The following is a 19378-nucleotide window of genomic DNA, read 5'->3' as shown; positions in this document are numbered from 1 at the left end:
TCAAGTTACTAGGATTCTTTCCGAAAGTATACTTGCGTCCAATATGCCTCAACTTACACATGATCATTCTTCGAGAATAACAAGTCTTTCACTGGTGCATACTTTAAGCAGCGTACGCGTGGTACTCGATACATTGCATGTATATATGTCTCGCGCACATCATACATAAACTGACTTACTATACTGACAGAATAATCAACATCAGGACGAGTACGAGACAAATAGATTAACACTAACCTTCGATATATCTCCTTGTCAACTAGAATATCTTCAGTGTATTCTCCTACCTTTAGTTTGGTTCACATGGTGTGTCAACCTACTAGAAGATCCAAAACATATTTCATGTGGGAGATAAAACTTTCTTCTTTTGAGTGCCACTTCAACTCCTAGGAAATAACGCAAGGCTCATGGGTCCTTTATTTCAATTTCTTTAGCCAAGTAATCTTTCAACTTTCACATCGTCACATGTTGTCATCTACATAGAAAATAAGTATGGTGATTTTTCCATTACTTGAATTCATGAGAAACAAAGTATGATCTGTGTAACTTTGATGATATCCGCATCTCAACATACTTTGTGTGAACCTACCAAACCATGCTCTTGGAGATTGTATTAAACCATATAGAGATTTCTTCAACTTGCATACTTTTCATTCATTAGTAGCTACTTGAAGTCATAGAGGAATTTCCATGGATACTTCTTCTTCCAAATCACCATTAAAGAAAGCATTATTCACATCAGATTGTTGAAGGAGGCATTTTGTGTTATCTACCAAAAATAAAAAGACACAAAAGGTGTTCATTTTCGTAACATATGCAAAGTTTTCTTGATATTAAATTCCATAAGTCCCAGTATATGTCTTATCTACTAGTTTTTCTTCGTATCTTTCAATAGTTCCATCAGACTTGTACTTCACGGTGAATACCCGTTTTCAACCAATAGTCTTCTTCCTTTTGGTAGATGAACCTCATCCCGAGCGGAATTTTTTTTTAGGGCTTCAGTTTCTTCCATCACAACTTTCTTTCACTTTGGATCGACAAAAGCATCTTCAGCCCTTGTAGGGACTGTCATAGAATATAAATGATGTGCAGAGACAATATAAACGGGTTCCAATCGATGGTAAGACATAAATTTAGATATATGATGGTCATTTGAATAACCATAATAATTTGGAGGTTTACGAGTACAAGTAGGATATCTATAAGAAGTAGGGTCTTCGATAAAATAGACTCGTTAGAAATGGTATAAGGTTTCTAGTTCAGAAATATCATTGTCATCAGTACTCAATGTTGTTTCAACAGAATTGGTAGAAGGTTTTAGTTCAAAGATATTTGTCACTGGAGTAGATAATTGGCGAGGAGTAAAAGAGAGGCCTTGTGTCTTAGTTTGTAAACTTGAATCTAAGGAGGTTGAGGTTCAGGAGTCACTACCAGTAGAGTAATATCATTATATATTAACATATGGTAGGTGTTGAGGGTAAGCCACACCAAGGATGATCTCCACCATATGCATCTTTAATATATATGCAATCCCACTCCCTTGCAGAGAAGCCTCTACCTTTGATTAGTACGACATATCTTCACAAAAAGTGACATCCCTAGATACAAAAACCTTTTGTATAAGAGGGTAACAACACTTGTACCCTTTTTGAGTAGACGAGTATCCCGTAAAAAACACTTGAAAATTCAGTCGTTAATAGCTATGTTTCCCAACTTTGTTCTTATATATATGCCTCATACTTCATCAAACTACACATACCTATTTTCACTGTATTTTGCACCATTTACCTATTTTGTTTACCTGTATTTTCAATTTAATTACTCATTTTTAGTTTCATAATCAATGGAAAATTCTGACAATGAAGTATGATGAATACAAATGAGTTGGTTTAAATCATAACAACAAATGCATGTTCGGATATTGAAAAAACTTGATGATGAGGAAGCTGAATACATAGAACTAGATAACACTCTGGTGATCGTACTTTCGAGCCAAATACCTAGAGTTTCGAAGACAAAAAAAAGTATTCACAAGAACATATACGTACCGAGGGAGAGAATGGGTCCACCAAAAGCTGATTATGAATTATTTTTCTTCCCAATTGTATGTTCTCTAATCAAGATTTCCAACGTCAATTTCACATGCCCATGCACTTGATGAAAAAGATTATTAATGAGCTTTGTCAGGTAGAGCGTCAATTTAATTATCAGTTTGATGCACTGAATATTAGAGGTCATAGTTCTAAACAAAAGGTTATTTTGGCTCTAAGGGTTCTATTTTAGATTCAAACATTATGTACCTTCGTATGGGAAAAACAACTTCATACAAGTATCTTTCATTGTTTTGGAAGTAAAAACTAATCATTTTGGTTCATCGTATTTACGAAAACCAACCAAAGAATATGTTAAATGAGCATTATAGCAAAACGAGGATGAGGGATCCCTAGGAGTTTTAGGTATCCTTGATTGTATGCATTGGGTATGGATATGACGCCCTACTTATTGAGTTGGTCAATATAATGGTGATTACCCAAAACTAACTATTATCCTTGAAGTTCCTACTTCTCATATGGTACATTTATTTTGGCCTTTCGGGCTCATAAAATGACATTAGTGTTTTACACAAATCGCCTCTTTTTGAAGATCCAAAGTATTAATTTTTTTCCTCAAGTCCATTTAGAATCAACGACCACCGATATACTCATGGGTATTATCTTGTGGACGGGATCTATCCAAAGTGGTCAATTTGAGTTCAATATTGTCGTTAGCCCCCTGACGGCGAATTAGGTATTTCATCTCGGTATTTTAATAGTAATTAAATGGAGTCGAGGAAGGATGTGGAACGGGATTTTGGAATTCTGAAGCGGAAGTTCGCTATCATTTGTGGGACATGATATCGTTTTTTAAGTCTTCGTGAAATGCATAAGACTATGCTCACTTGCATAATTCTGCATAACATGGCAATTCAGGAAACCCGTCGTAATAAAGATTGGACTACCCATGATGATATAGATTTGAGGCCCGAGATTGAACCAAAAAGAGTCCTACCTGCCAGGAATTATGCACAAATGAATAATTACATTCAGATCCAGAACCTATATAACATGTTAAGAGAAGACGTGAAAGTGATTCTACGGACAGAGTTTGGAAGAGACGGCATGCATGATCTTTAAATTTTACTTAATTATTAGTTTAAGCATTTAATTGTTAATTTTTAGTAGTTTATTGCATATTGATTTTATAAATAAATTTAATTATTACTTAGAGGTTGTCAGTTGATTGGGCGAAAAACACTCAATTGCCAACCGCTAGTTTCCCCCAACAGCCTTCAATATATCCTTACCGCCATTCATACTCATTGATAATTCACACCTTCTGAAAAATATTCTACTCCACTCCATAATCTCCATCAATATAGATAATCCTAACTTTATGCTAGACAAAGACTTATCTCTTTACTAAAACTATGGTATATACTATCTGAAGAGGGGTCAAGAATGACGCCAAAAAGGTTTAGTAAGTCATAGTTATTAGGGTAAAGTTCTTGAAATCTTCTACAATGACACATGTAACCCTCATAACAAGGATCGTGCACAACTTTCTGTTAATTATTTGAAATAAGAAAACAAGTTGAAAAAATTTATATAACTTTAGTTCGGATTGTAAGACAATATAGACTTAAGGGTGAAACCTATGATGAAATTATTGTGATATCAAGAGGAATGACGAATTGGAAAAGAATACAAAGTTCATTTTAACATTCTCAAGGAATTTCTCATTACCCATATGATATTTTAATATGATTTAATGATGTTAATGTGGTGTTATAATTAAGTAAAACTTATTAAGTTGAATTAGGTAGAATTAAGTAACTTTTCGTTTCAAATTGATATTCAGTAGAATGCAACAACATTTTAAATTCAATTTAATACATCAATTATATTATTAAGAGGTTTTACTACATCAAATTCATCATCATTATTGGCTGGGTTGTTACCGAATCCAAATTATTGTTTGATCTGTCTTTCTAGCTTATCAAATTCCAACTATCATACATATGTTGTTGGTTTGTAGTAAGAATCTTATGCTTGTCATATTCATTGATAAATTTGTCTTGAGAAAGCCGATTTTTTTCCAGCTCCATATTTTGAAATTTTCGGTCAACCATTCTTTACTTATCGACAGTCTTATGATGTTCCATAATCTCCCCCATGTTAAACCCTTCAGAGCTTCCTTCTTCTAGAGACAATTTTGTCGTGCCTTGTTTTGTTTCTCCCTGGTAACTCTTAGTACCATCATTCATAATTAAGTTGGAATTTTGGTTTGTTGTGGTCTCTGATGAAGAAAAGGATTTGATGGACCTGGTGAAGAATTTGGTGTTGAAGAAGAAGAATTATATAGTAATATATCATGTACATGTTGATTAGTCGCTAAGAAGTATGGATTATTTTTGGGAAACACTTTTAAACATGGTAACAGCTTTCATGTGCAAAAATTTTACCGTGGTTGCATTGCCAATCTGTACAACACTTCATTTCCACATCAACATCAACATCACCACCCTCTCGTCCTCTCTTGGCTTGCATTATTACAACAAAATATTAGGCGACCTCCTTATTAATTTTTAATGAATCTTTGTCACAACCCATTTTCATCACGACAATTGATCTTCACGGTTTGTTCATGATATTTCATAAATATGTTATCCCACATGGTGTTACCATGTTGTTGGTGTATCATTGATACAATGTCGGGTATCATAATTACAATAAATACATTCATCTTCAGCGAAAGTGAATTTTGAACCCCAAAATTTGGTGCTTTTGTTATTTTCGCTCTGAGATTGAGATTGAGCAGTCATATTACAAAAAATTAGGAAATCATGAAGTGTAGAAAATATTATCTTCTTTTAGATTAGAAGAATAGTGAGAGATTAAAAAAATTCTAGTATGAGTTGAAATAAACTTGAAGTTGGGTATTTACAGTGGAAGGATTTGTGACTGTTGCATGGAGGAACGATTGAGCGATGACCAGAGCAACGAGCGATATAGAGACTACCGATGGCACTCTGCTGACTATCGAGCGATGGAGGCTTTATCGCTTGATGGTCAGCCTCTCGCACTTGTCTAAGTGGTATATTTGACACTTCGAAAATTACATTTTCCACTATACCATACCCATTTAGGGTGCATAAGTGGCAAACTACATTACTTGTCCTGTGCATAGGAACTTGCCTAAGGATTCGTGATTGTTAATCTGAATATGAAGTTATTGCCGAAAAGTTAATCCAAAGGGATTAAGATCAATTTTAGTTTCTACACACTTAAATAGTTAAATATAAGATTTAAACAGTTATCGTCACTTAAATAGTTAAATACAAGATTTAGACAGTCGTCGGATAAGTATGTGGTGGTTTTGTGGTGCTAGGGATGTCAACGGAACTTATCAAAATGGAAACTGGCTCAGCCGGTTCCGTTACGATAACTTCTATCAAATATCTGATAACTCCCGACGAAATCCTAAGAATTCTAGTAGTTTATGTTTCGGTAAGGTTATAGGATATCATATATTTTTTTCGATAAATTATGTTATCTGACATAAATTTTATGACATGTTTTCAGTTAAAATTTCAGGTCAAACATTACATAACAAGTTTTCATTTCAAATACAAACGAGATATGCACAAATTTTGCAAATTTGTAGATTAGATGTGTATCTGCTGCAGCATGAATTCCTCTTCAGTCCTTACTCCTTATACATTCAAACTTTCTAAGTATATATGTATTTCAAAGAAACTGAAATGTATTAGTTGGCAGTGCAAGAAACTATGAAAGGAAGAGAAATGAAAAAGTTACAACAGAAATAACTAACCAGTATTAGCATTTTCATTGGGAACTGGCACTTAAGCGAAGCAATGCTTGAACAACTTCTGGAGCTAATGAGCTTCTTTGTGTTGTAAGTACCCTACCGCCAGCACTGAACATGGATTTTGATGTTATATTTCTCATTGGAACAACCAACACACCTCTTGCAATATTTGTAAGAGTTGGGTACTTAAGAGCCTATTCTTCCACCAACTCAATATATCAAACATAAATTCCTCTTTGGGTGTTCCTTTAGTAAGTAGTGGTTCTTCTAAGTATTTCTATAACTCTAACTTCCGAACCTCAATCTTACTGTTTTACATCATAAACTTGTCATACTCGTGGGCACTTCTAGTTGTTCAAGAATTTTCAAGAATAACTAAATTTATTACACTATCTGAATTCCCAAAATAATCAGGAGTTGTAGAGTTACTTTCAGATTCATATGAAGAGAAAAGTTGCGTATTTATGCATACCATATAATTGCTTGTAAACAAACTTTATCCATTTAGCCTTATACTTATGACGTAAAACCAGTCCAATGCTCATCGACAGGTTACATTCTTTCCAATAACTGTCAAACATTGTTCTCATCTTCAATCCCGCTTCTCTGATATACATATGACGACTAAATTCACATTGTCGAATGCTCTTATTAATCTCATAGACCCCATTGTAATACATATTTTTTGTTGTATACTTAATCCCTGCAAATTTAGTCCAAATAACATTAAACACTTACAAGTAGAGTGAAATCATAATCAAAATCAGCTAACCAAAAAAATTATTGGCGCAAATCAATTGCATCCTTATGCATCTTAAAGGTGGAGTTCCTTCTGGTATCTACATCTAAACTGATATACCTTACAGGAATCTTAACTTGTGCCAAAGAATTTCCAAACCTCTCTTTTATATCCTGCGAAGACTTTGACATATTTCACATACTCTCTAATACTTCTTATAAATCCAACATCTACTTTCATCCCACGTAATACAACTAAATGCAGTATATGATTGCTACACCACATGTCAAACAAATCCCTCTCAATAAGTAGACAATCCTTGCTACCAAGCTAAATCTTCAGATTTTCCATCATAACATCATTGGCTCTAGCATTGTCAACAGCTAAAGCAAAAGGCTTATTATCTATATTCCAATCTAGAGTTACCTGCTTTCGCAAGAACTTATCATGTATGTAGTGATGGCACTAAAATGTACGCTAGTGTTTTCTTAATCAGTTTATGTTCATCATCTATGTAATGACATGTTACACAACAATAACCATCTTTTGTATGTTTAGAAGTACACATATCAGTTGTTAGACTACATTTAGATGTCGGTGAATCAAATTCTTCTTGTAATTGAACTTTGAACTCAGCATAAAGTCTCATAAGATCTTACCTAGTTTTCTGGGAACATTATTTAAATACCCCTCAAAATTTGCCCCTTAAAATATACCCTTATTCATTTTTTAAAAATACCTCTACCTTCTGAAAAATGGAAGCAACTAGCACAAGTTGCTTTCAGAAGTGGACGCTACTTGATACTAGTTGCTTCTAAAAAGTGCATCAGGATCGTATTTCCAATTATCTAACTTAGTTAGTTGGTTATACTTGTTTTGATAGCAGTTTTTCTTTCTCCATGATGACTTTCCATCTTCTTTTTGCAGGTAATTAGATGGGATCTCCAGCAGCTGGTTCCTTTTGGTAACAATGCCTTATGAACTTGTTGTACCTAGTCTCTTCTTTGCTTCAGCTACAAGTGGATCTTCCTCTTCTTCTCCTTCTTCTCTAGGATAACTCACAAATGTTGAGTTAATTTCTAAACCTTAAACACTTGTTTCTTGTTCTTGTAAGTGTGAAGCCAGTGAACTTGATGGATTGTTTAAGGTACCAAAATGATTGGATGTTCTTTAACTTTGTGACATGACTGTCCAAGTTTGAACAATTGAACAGAAACCCTGATTTGAAAAATTGAACAGAAAACCTGGTTTTGTAATACTTGCTTCATCGATTCACTACTGGTGAGAGTAAGAGAGCAGACTACATGATATATGAGGAGATGATGATGGTAACTGAGAGCATGAGACAAAATAATAAGAAGAAGAAAAAGTTGATATAAATGAGACTGTAGAGAGAATTTTTAGACAGATCTATTAAAGTTTAGGTTAACTAGAAGAAGAGATAAAAGAGGTAGAATAGATTAAACAGAAGATGGTTTTTATTAACTCAAATCGTACATACTTACACATTCAGAGATAGAATATACACACAAGTTTCCTTGAACTGCAAGTTAATATATTTCCTAATTAGTTATGATTTCTTAATATACAAGAGAACAAACTTCTTGGTCGACAGGTTACCGTGTGTCACATTGCACACGTACTGGATAATGTGTTAACACCCTCCCTCAAGCGTAACGGGTTATCCTGAACCGTTAGCTTGGATCGCAAAAAATAGAAACGATCTTTAGAAAGCGGTTTTGTGAATATATCCGCAATTTGATCTTTAGATGACATAAACCTGACATCAAGAAGTTTAGAAGCAACTTGATTATGAACGAAATGATACTCAATTTCAATATGCTTTGTTCGTGCATGAAATATAAGATTGACGGTAAGATAAGTTTTACCAAGATTGTCACACCATAAAACAGGAGGAGAACGAGTAGGTACACAAAGCTCTGAGAGGAGTGACCGAATCCACATAATATGGCAATTCAGGAAACCCGTTATACCAATTGCAAGTCCCCTATATTTAGCTTCAGTACTTGAACGAGACACCGTCTTCTGTTTACGAGCACTCCAAGAAATAATATTATAATAAACACAATAGCCACTAGTAGAACGACGATCATCAAGAGAACCATCCCAATCAGAATCAGTATATGCACTGAAAGATAACTGTAGAGAATGGGATGGCCGAAGAAGTATACCAAAGGTAGGTGTATGCTTGAGATAACGTAGTATCCGCTTAACCAAACCCCAGTGAAACACAGTAGGAGCATGCATAAATTGACATACCTTATTGATAGCATATGTAAGATCCGGTCGAGTAAATGTCAAATACTGCAAAGCTCCAACGATACTATGATATATTCCGTAGCATCAGATAATAGAGTGCTATGATCAGAAGAAATATTACCAGAAGTATTAAGTGGGGTTTGAATTGGTTTGACTCCATCCAGTTTTGCTCGAATAAGACGATCATGAGCATACCGTTGTTGAGAAAGAAATAAATCCGAGGAAATACGAGTCGCCTCAATGCAAAGAAAATAAGATTAGGAACCAAGATCTTTAATTGCAAATTCTTGTTGTAGACGAGTGAGAATAGAAGTGATGCATGTGGAGCTGGAACCGGTAACTATGATGTCATCCACGTATACTAACAAATAAATAGTGTCATAAGTACCATTGTGAATAAATAGAGACGAGTCAGACTTTGAAGTAATAAACACAATCTGTAACAAGAAAGTACTAAGCTTGTGGTACCATGCACGAGGATCTTGTTTAAGCCCGTAAAGAGAACGATGTAATTTGCAAACATGTGTAGGAAAATGAGAGTCCACATAACCTGGAGGTTATTTCATGTATACCTCTTCATTAAGTTGTCCATGTAAAAAAGCACTCTGCACGTCAAGTTGATGAATGGGCCAATTAGAAGATAAAGCTAAGGTAAGAATAATTCGTATAGTACACGGTTTAACAACCGGAACAAACATTTCGTAATAATATACTCCCTCTCGTTGATTATAGCCTTTAGCAACCAAGCGAGCTTTGTAACATTCAATTGTACCATCAGCCTTTCGTTTGATACGAAATACCCATTTACATCCAATAAAATTCATAGAAGAATCATATGGCACGAGCGACCAAGTGCCATTACGAAGTAATGCATTAATTTCGTCGTCGAAAGCCGCACGCCACTTTGGATTAGTTTGAGCCTGTGAATAACAAGTGGTCTCAAAAAGAGAATCAATAATTAATGCATACTTGGAAGCATATAAACGATTTGGCTTAAAGATCTCATCCTTAGCTCGAGTCACCATGGGATGAGCTCCTAATATAGGTAGTACAGTAGAGGTATACATTTCAGAATGAGACAAAGTATTTGTATCAGATGTTGTTGGTGAAGTTGTAGGAGAATCAGAAGCTGGTGCTGGAAGAACAATGTCTGTGATTTCCGAATGAACAATACCACTGTCTGTTGACGAAACATCAGTTGGAGGGGCCAAACACGACGATATAGTGGAGGACTGATCGGTAGCAGATGGAGATGAAATAATGGATCTGGTAACAGATGACGGGGCCAAAGGTGTTGGTACTGACATAACAGGTATGAACAGTTCTGTGGCAAGAGAAGCATCCGGAATTGGGTGTTCTGGCAGTACTGAGGGAATAGAAGATTGGGTAGGTAACACCGGTGGTAAGAGACAGATAAAAGTGAAGGAAGAAGTACCTGAGAAGTATTCCATACCGCGGAAGGCGATGTTGCGGACACAAAGGGGAAGGTAGTTTCATCAAAAACAACATACGACTCACATATATGCGACCCATAGGAGAACCATTTTGGGATGGAATATATCCAATAAAAACACAAGGAAAATAAATAGGCTCCATTTTGTGAGATCTATATAGACGTAGATGAGGATAACACAGACAACCAAATACACGAAGAGAAGTGTAGTCTGGTGAGAGACCAAAAAGAGCTTCATGTGGAGAAGAATTATTAATAGAAGTCGAAGGAACACGATTCATTAAATAAAAAGCAGTGTAAAATGTATCATACCAATATGAAGATGGCACATAAGCCATATTTACAATCGTAAGACCAGTTTCACGAATATGACGATGACGACGTTCTACCAAACCATTTGGTTCAGAAGTATATGGGTATGAAAATCGATGAAAAATCCCAAGTTTTTGAAGATGCAGAGTAAGTTTGCGATACTCAGCAGCATTATCAGATTGAAATATTTTGTTCTTTCGATTAAAACGATTTTCAACATGCTTTTGAAACAAAAAGAATATAGAGAAGACATAAGATTTCTGAGACATAGGAAGCATCCAAGTAAAAAGACTAAACGCATCGATAAATATGATATAATATATGTATCCTTCATTAGATAAAATATGAGAAGGTCCCCATACATCTGAGACAATTAAATCTAATGGATTATAATAAGTAGTTTCACTAGAATCGAAAGGTAACTTATGACTCTTATGTTCATGATAAGACGAACAAAAACTAATAGTCTGACTTGAAACCGGAAGTGAAAACTGAGAGACAACTTTACGAACTGTACGCATCATTGGATGTCCCAATCTAGAGTGCCAGTCTATTAAACTAGCACCTTCTCCTATAAAAACTCTAGGAGATTTATACGAGTCATCAAGTTGATAAAGACCACCCTTTCTACTGCCGCGAAGAAGAACCTTCCCGGTACATCGATCCTTTACAAGACAAAAAATTGGATGAAATTCAAACAAAACATTATTATTAGTGGTGAGACGAGAAATAGACAAGAGATTGTGAGAGATTTGTAGTGCAAAAAGAACATTACGAAGCTGTAACTTACGGTTGGGAGTTCCTAAAATAGAGGATCAAACATTAGAAATCGGAATAAAAGAACCATTATCCATTTGAATTTGATCAGGACCGGTGTACTCAGCTGAAAATTGAAGACGAGACAGATCATTGGTAATATGATTTGTAGCACCACTATCAGGAGTTCATGGAGGGGAAGAAAACAAACCAGGTCCCTCAGTAGCATATGCTCGAGGTGCATACGACGGTGGTTGATGTCGAGGTGAAAGAAAACTCCTATCAAAACGATTCCAGCAGTCTGAAGCTTCATGGTTCTTACGGCCACATAATTGACACGGGATTTCTGGATGGTCAGCACTACGCTGAGTTTGTGATCTGTTGGTCACAGGGGAGCGAGACGAAGTAGCATACGGTGCAGGAGAAGATCCAGTCGTTGCAGGGAAGCGAGATGAGTGAGATGTAGGTGAAAGGAATGGTGCAACTACATTAGCAACAAGCTGAGAACTTAACAACTTAGCATTTTGTTCAATTCAGAGCTCAAAAGTAAGTAGATAGGTGAGAAAATCCTCTGTGGTTTGAGAGCTCATATTGGTAGTAAGAGATGTAAAAATTACGTCGTATGAACTGTCTAAACCAGCAAGAAGACACCGTCGAAACTCTTTATCAATGACAACGGTATCGGCAGCGGAAAGGCTATCAACAATATCTTTAGCACGGTCTATATATGCGCATGGTTTGAGATCCTTTCTTTAAAGCGCGTGATTCACAATGAAGATGATGAATTTGAGCATCAGATTTGGAACCATAAAGAGACTCAAGAGAGGACCAGATTTCCCGAGATGTAGTTAGGCGAAGTACATGGCGAAGAATAGCTGGCGCAAGTGATGAAAACAGCCAACTAACTAAAATTTTGTCTTGTTTTCTCCATGAATGAAAGGAAGGATTAGGTAACTGATCAGCAAGGGTAGGTACGGGACAAGGAGTTGCACCGGTGACATGACCATCTAAATCATATCCTTGGAGGTAAGGTAAAAATTGTGCACGCCATAACGGGTAATTTTTTTCTTCCAACTTGACAGTGATTAGGTAGTGGGGTTGAGAAAATTGAAGAGACGACATTATAGGGGATTTTAGAGAAGAAACAGATGATGAGATGACAGCAGAAGTAGTAGAGGATACCGTAGAAGATACAGTTGAAGACTCGGGCGACATTGTACAAGATCGAGGATGGCTGGTACCAAGACAGATTTATTGAAGTTTAGGTTAAATAGAAGAAGAGATAAAAGAGGTAGAATAGACTAAACAGAAGATGGTTTTTATTAACTCAAATCTTACAGTCTTACACATTCATAGATACAATATATATACACAAGTATCCTTGAACTGCAAGGTAATATATTTCCTTATTAATTCTGATTTCTTAATATACAAGAGAACAAACTTCTTGGTCGACAGGTTACCATGTGTCATATTGCACACGTACTGGATGATGTGTTAAGAGTTTTCTTTCTTTATTTGTGTCGATGTGAATGAAGATATGAATGCGCTAAAGGTATAACAGAGTAATAATCTTATCTAATCGGTACCGAAACTTATCAAGACGGAATGTGTCACAGCCGGATCCGTTTCGATAACCCAATAAATTGCGGTAAACTTTCGTTCCTAACATAGATATCTGTTTTGTGGGATAATACCTTATAGGATTCTGGATTGTTGGAAACAGTAGTCGATCTCGGATAGGGTAGGCCGGTGACAGTCACCATCAGTAAGTATCATCATTGTATGCTTCTCCTTGCACCGCTTTTGAAGTATGGAGTTTTTTACCTGCCCCGTACTTATCCTTGCCATTGGATAACAAACTCGTCCTTAAGCAACACAAATTCTGGCACCACAAAGCCAAACAAAATCCTGACTTACCGATTAACCTATGCTCAAAATCAAAACCAAAATTGCAGGATACCTATATAACCTATTAAAAAATACCTTTAAAGCTACGAGCATTTCCAATAGAAGGTGGGAGATTTATTTTTTAATGACACGTAGGACATTAAACCTTCATTTTAACGAAATTCATCACCACCAGTAGGTACTCCAAAATAGGAGAGATGAAATACTAATTTTGAAGGTTTTGAAGAAAGTCTTATTTAGACCTTCACAATGACCTCCATTAAACGGTCAAGATTTCATCACATAAGACTTTACAAGGGTCAAACCTCTACACTATTGGAGATAGTTTATTAGTTACGGGATCATATATTTACTACGTGTGCAGATCCTCCTTAATAAGGGTCTTAATAAAGTTTCCACGTAGGATTTTTAACACCTGCTGTTGGAGATGCTCTAAGAATAATACCTTTGGCTTCTCGGCAAGAGGGATGGATAAAGATTGCAGAGTTGGTTTTTCAAAGAAGTTCTGAAATCCTAATTAGAGTTGCTGAATTCGATCGGTTTTCTGTTTTTGGCTTTTGTAGAATTTTTACATCACTCGGAGAGGGGAATACAAGATAACTCAGAAGAGGCTTTTGAATTTATAGCAATAATCAGTTTCAAGCAATAATAAAATAATCAGTTTGACCTTAATGTGACCGGTGTTTGGGTTCTCATAATTGGTTCTCCTCAAATACTCTGAAACACTCGAGCAAATGTGGGAGAGTAAGAACTAAGAAGTAATCATAGCTAACTGCCAGACTTGTCACCCACTAGATTCGAAGCAAGGCAATTGGAATTGCACGCGCACTCAGCATCAGATAACAGGAACAAGATTATTCATTCAAACCAACACAAATAGAAACATCATAGCTAACTGTCAGTTACTCTCTTGCTATTTCACGTACATACAAGCTGAAACCAACTAGGTAATTCTGCTTTTCTCAAACAAAACAAATAGAAACATCTCATTCCCACATTCAATAACTAAGTTAAACGAGGGGAGATAGTGAACACATATTAATGAAATGATTTATAATTCCCTCTCTAAAATATCATTCAACAGCTTTACCCAAACTTTCTTGCTGCTACACAGTAACAACCAAAAACTATTAAGAAAACAATATAGGGCATCGTCTAGGAACAAGCATTAAAATGTTTATACATCTAAATTAGATACACAAACAGTTCGATCAATCTGATTTTTCAATGATCGATGCTTTGACATTAAACAAGACACAAAATGTTATTACCACCGCCTTGGGACTCGACTAACACCAGTTCCACTGAGAGACCACTCTTTACTCTTCTGATTTTCTTCTTTACTTTTTATTAATATAAAAGAGGCGTTTAAATAAAAATATATCTTCCCCTTTACCTTCTATATGTGTTATGTGAAACAAAGAACCGGTAGTCAGGATGATCGACTTGTAACAGTCGAAGCCAGTTGTCTGCCTTCTGCAATAATGAGCTCGCTTGTTGGTGCTCATACGGTCCATTTGGAGTCCAAACTGAACCCTTAAACTTGTATGATGCAAGCCCAAAGGCAGGTATATAAAGCTTCTCACACGCACTCCCTTCTGGTTGACAATTGCTAGCATCTTCAATAAGAGAACAAAACACAAAATTCAGTATCATTGGTTTGCATACATACAAAAAATAGTAGTCCTATGTCTGCTGATGCACACTGCGCAGGCTTTGCTTCAATTGCTCTTCTGCTACAACATTAAACTTGTACACCAAACCATATTTAAATTCAGTGGATGACTTTGTTATGTATTATTTTTGTGAAAAAACGCATTATTTTATAAATTCTTTTTTGTAACAAATGGACCTATTTTTTAATATTTTTCCTTTACACGCATCTTTTCAATTGGGTAATGTAACAAATGGATTTGGTTTTCCTTGAACATATCTTTTCGATTAGGATATATCAAGCATGCGACGTGGCTTTCTAATTTTGGAGAAAACATGAGGTTTAATGTGGTGCCACGTGAGCATCAAATATTCCCAAAATAGATAGATAGTATTGATATTCATAGAGAGGGAAAGAAAGCATACTTCGGAAAGGTGCTGCCAGAGAGTGGAATGTTAGAAAACATGCATCCAAATCCTGTAGGGTTGGACCTGTAGGAATTCTGTATATAGGATACCTGAAACAAAGCTCCCATGCATCAGAAAGCTGAGCAAAGAACAAACTGGTACGAGATTTGAGCAAGACAAAGATATATACCAGGCCACAGACATCCAACTTGCAGGCAGCAAGTCACAGCTCCGGTATGTTTTAAGCTCGGGGAATCGAGAGGAAAGAACTGAAATCTGTAAAGCATAATGTGCAGAAGTATGTTAGTCATAGACTAAAAGTTGATAAATTATTTTTGATCCCATGAGTGAAGGTGAACTTGCCTTATCTGCCAAAGGCTCGCGGCTGTAAGGGGCTTCTTGTTCCATGTATTGAAACTTGGGCATAGCTGTCGGGTTGGAAGCATCAGCATCATCGCTCGATGAACCCACTTGCGGTTTGTCTCTCAATGATAGTCTACCAACGTCCAAAGGATTCTGCTTACTTGCTCTGTCCGAGACAAGATTTGAGCGCCTTTCCGCATCATCACTGCCACTACCATCACTACTTGACTCCCTTGAGGACTCAGCATCACTCTCCTCCCCAGGTCGCCTGTCAGGGGAATGCCAATGGTGAAGTTTAGAAACTAGTTAGACACCATACAGAAAGTAGGACAACTAAAACCCTTTGCCAAGTTTATCTTTGCTCACCCCTAAGAAATACGCAAACTATGAACACAAATTCAGACCAAATATTCTTCTGAGGTAAGTCCAATTCCAACTCTCCGTTAACTTTAAAATCAGCAATGGAAACTTTTATCTATAGTCCAACAAAAGAAACGTTGTGACTCAAACTTTTACCAATGCTCTTTCCCCCAAACCAAACGTAAAAAAGAGTAAAATTGATGACTATTATATCTGGGTCCTACATAGTGCTACTAGTCAGGAAACATATATCCCCACTCACAAATTAAATTTATTACCAGATAAACAGCTAAATATCGTGATATTAGTTCTACAAAAATAAATAAGCCATCACAGCTGGTTGCTGTGATTTAAACCGGAGGTGACACTCCTTTCATTCTTCCACTCATATGAACTTCTCAAGCAGAAGTCGCAGAACCACGTGAACCACACACATGACATACGATATAGGCCACAACCAAGTCATAGCATATAAAACATCCAGCTGGAATTAATGTAAAACATCATTCTACGTAAGAAAAACACCATTATGCCATACAAAATATTAATAGTAACGTGTCCCCAACACAACCCATGGATGTAAATATTCATCATCCAACAACAAACCAAGTGTGTTATGTCCTTTGCTTCCCAAATACAATTTTACTTCTGTTGAAGGACTCGAGTAGATGAGAAACTAGGAGACTAAAACAACATGCTAGCAAAGACAAATGACTATCCAGATTTAAATGCCAGTAGCATTGCATTGATGCATTTCCTCATCAAATTCAAAGCCGAAAAACCAGTCATTTTTCAACATAATCACCAGTGGTAAAGGATACATGTTTCCAAAGTGGAATCTCCACCATAAATAACTATACCACCTCTTTGAATGAACAAGAACTAATCCTGGAGGAAAGCGAAACTCTGGGACCAACAAGCAAGAAAATTTCCATGGAATAGGAGCTCATTCACCAGCGTATAAATAATACATTTGGAGAATACAGGTTTCTGCTTAATTGCAACAGCAATTCTAATAAATAAATTTTTCCCATAGAGAAGGTTCTCATGAGACAACCTCTAGTACACCACCAAACAATGTAAAACAAAACATGTATATAATAAACCCTACCTAACAGGCATCAACCAGATCGGCTTAACAATGGCATAAGACCATGCCCCTGCAGGTGCTACGGAGCAAGGTGGAAAACACTACTTTTCAATGTGGATAAGACGTGACACTTCTGTACACACGCTAATCTCTAAAAGAAACCAAAAACATGAGAGAGATGATTTCCAAAGAAGAACAAATGCAAGGATCATAAAACAACCAAACAAAGGCGCTAAACATTAAAACCAAATCGAAGACCCAGAAGGCATTGCAGAAATATAAGAAGAAAATGGATGCGGGATATAGTTAACCATGACAGAATCTGGTAGTCTTCATTTCAGCAACAATTGAGTAACTCACATAATTGGTTATTCCAAAATCCTAACACTAAGTAATGATAAAATCCTACCTTTCCAGCAGAATATATAACAATCCTACTCAATCATATTACTAAAGTATCTAAACAGTTACACTCAGCAAAACAAGTAGCAATGAAGTTGAACTAAGATTACACATTTTACTTCAGACAGAACCAGCTAAAACTGAAACTAAATACAACAGAAAACCCTAGTGATTAAGGAACACAAAACTAGGTTAAGAAATGTTCTCACCTCAACCTAGATATGGGCTTAGCCGGGTCGACGTACAGCTGAATAGCTGATAGATAAGGTACATAATACTGAACAACAGAATCACTCCCATTCAAAACAAGAGGAACTCCAGCTCCATAAGCACTCCATTCTTTGAAAGATTCCCATAGATCCCCAAGATTATAATAAGGATCTGTAGATACCTTATTACTATCCTGATGAATTCCATTTCTCCATTCCCTCCCACCCATCTTCTACAAAAGTATAAAAGTAAAAACCCAAACATTAAACCAATAAAAAGCCCATTTAAGAAAGAAAAAAAATCAAAAGTCAATAACCAATTTATCAGTAGTACCTTAGGGAAATACTGAGCAGGAACAAAAGGTTGAGTTGACGCTAGAAACCTATCTAAATTAGTTGAATTATTAGGTCTTAATGGTGGTGAATAACTAATTGATGGTTTAGATAATTCATCACATTCAGAACGATTTTCTTCTTCCCTCATCATTTCTTTCAACTCCATCTGTTCCAGCTGCTGCTGCTGTAACTGTTGTTGTTGTTGCTGCTGTTTTTGTAACAACTGTAGCTGCTGTTGTCTACGCATAGCAGGTGGATTATAAAATCTATCTCCTTTACGACTACGAGCGAATGAAAAACCACCGGAACCAGACATTATAATTTGGGATTTTACAACCGAATTCAAGGAAATTAGATCAATCTAACAAAGTAAGAATATGACAATTAAAAGAAAAAAAAAACTTTTCTTTTGTTTTGATGTAATCAAGATAAAATTAATTTTGGGTTTTTTCTCTTATTTAGAGTTACTTTTGTTCTAGTGAGTGATTGAAGTGATTGGGTTTTCTAGGGTTTTGGAATTAACTTATGTAGAGATCTCGAGAGATGTTTGAGGAAGGACTGGAGGAGGAATAAACAAACAGGGAAGGGAAGGGAAGGGAAGAGAAGAGATAGATGGAGAAAATAGAGAGAGAGTTTTATGATTTTTTTAAGCAATTTTCATTTTTATTTCCATTTTTATTTATTTTTGTGTCTTTCTATTTTCCTTTCCTTTTCCAAAAATACTACTCCAACGGATTGCGATAAATTCAGAAGGGTTGTGCCCGAAGCGGAGTAAGTTACCTCGCACACATGACATAACACGACACGAGGTTGCACCAACGGCAGATCACCGGGTTGAAGTGATTTATTTTATGGAAATGGGTCTTTTGTCCTAAAAATTTTAAAACATGTTTCAAATGGACGACTAAAAAATTTATATGGGTGAAATGGATAAAAAGAATTTAGCAAGGATGAAACTGGATTCATCCTCATGTAAATTAAAAATAAGAAAAAGTATTTGAAAATGGGTAGGATGAAACTGGTTACATCCTGACTATTTTTATATTTTTGTTCATTTGAACATTATCTTTTTAATTTTTGTCCATTTAAACAGTATCAAAATGTACAAGTTTTTTTCACCCAGAAATTGTTGATTTTGATCTTTTTAACCAATTTTGTGTTTATTTTATCCATAATTTTCTGATACTAAACTTCTAACGTGGAGTAAAATTCTTAAGAATAAACTTTAATCACTAATC

General features: G+C 35.9%; 1 protein-coding gene across 1 annotated transcript; it reads right to left on the bottom strand.

The window, feature by feature from the left end:
- Window positions 1–14344: 14344 nt before the first annotated feature.
- Window positions 14345–18777, bottom strand: LOC113357422. Its single transcript, XM_026600803.1, has 6 exons — window positions 18139–18777; window positions 17805–18037; window positions 15744–16011; window positions 15571–15656; window positions 15399–15490; window positions 14345–14938 (listed from the first exon to the last, which is right to left on the bottom strand). Exons 1-6 carry the CDS (start codon window positions 18454–18456, stop codon window positions 14712–14714), a joined length of 1224 nt encoding a protein of 407 aa, XP_026456588.1. The 5' UTR covers window positions 18457–18777; the 3' UTR covers window positions 14345–14711.
- Window positions 18778–19378: the final 601 nt, after the last annotated feature.

This window comes from Papaver somniferum, chromosome 3, assembly GCF_003573695.1.
Source record: "Papaver somniferum cultivar HN1 chromosome 3, ASM357369v1, whole genome shotgun sequence".
NCBI classification, from domain to species: Eukaryota; Viridiplantae; Streptophyta; class Magnoliopsida; order Ranunculales; family Papaveraceae; genus Papaver; species Papaver somniferum.
Note: the sequence above shows the minus strand (reverse complement) of the source record. Positions and strands in the feature narration are given on the sequence as shown.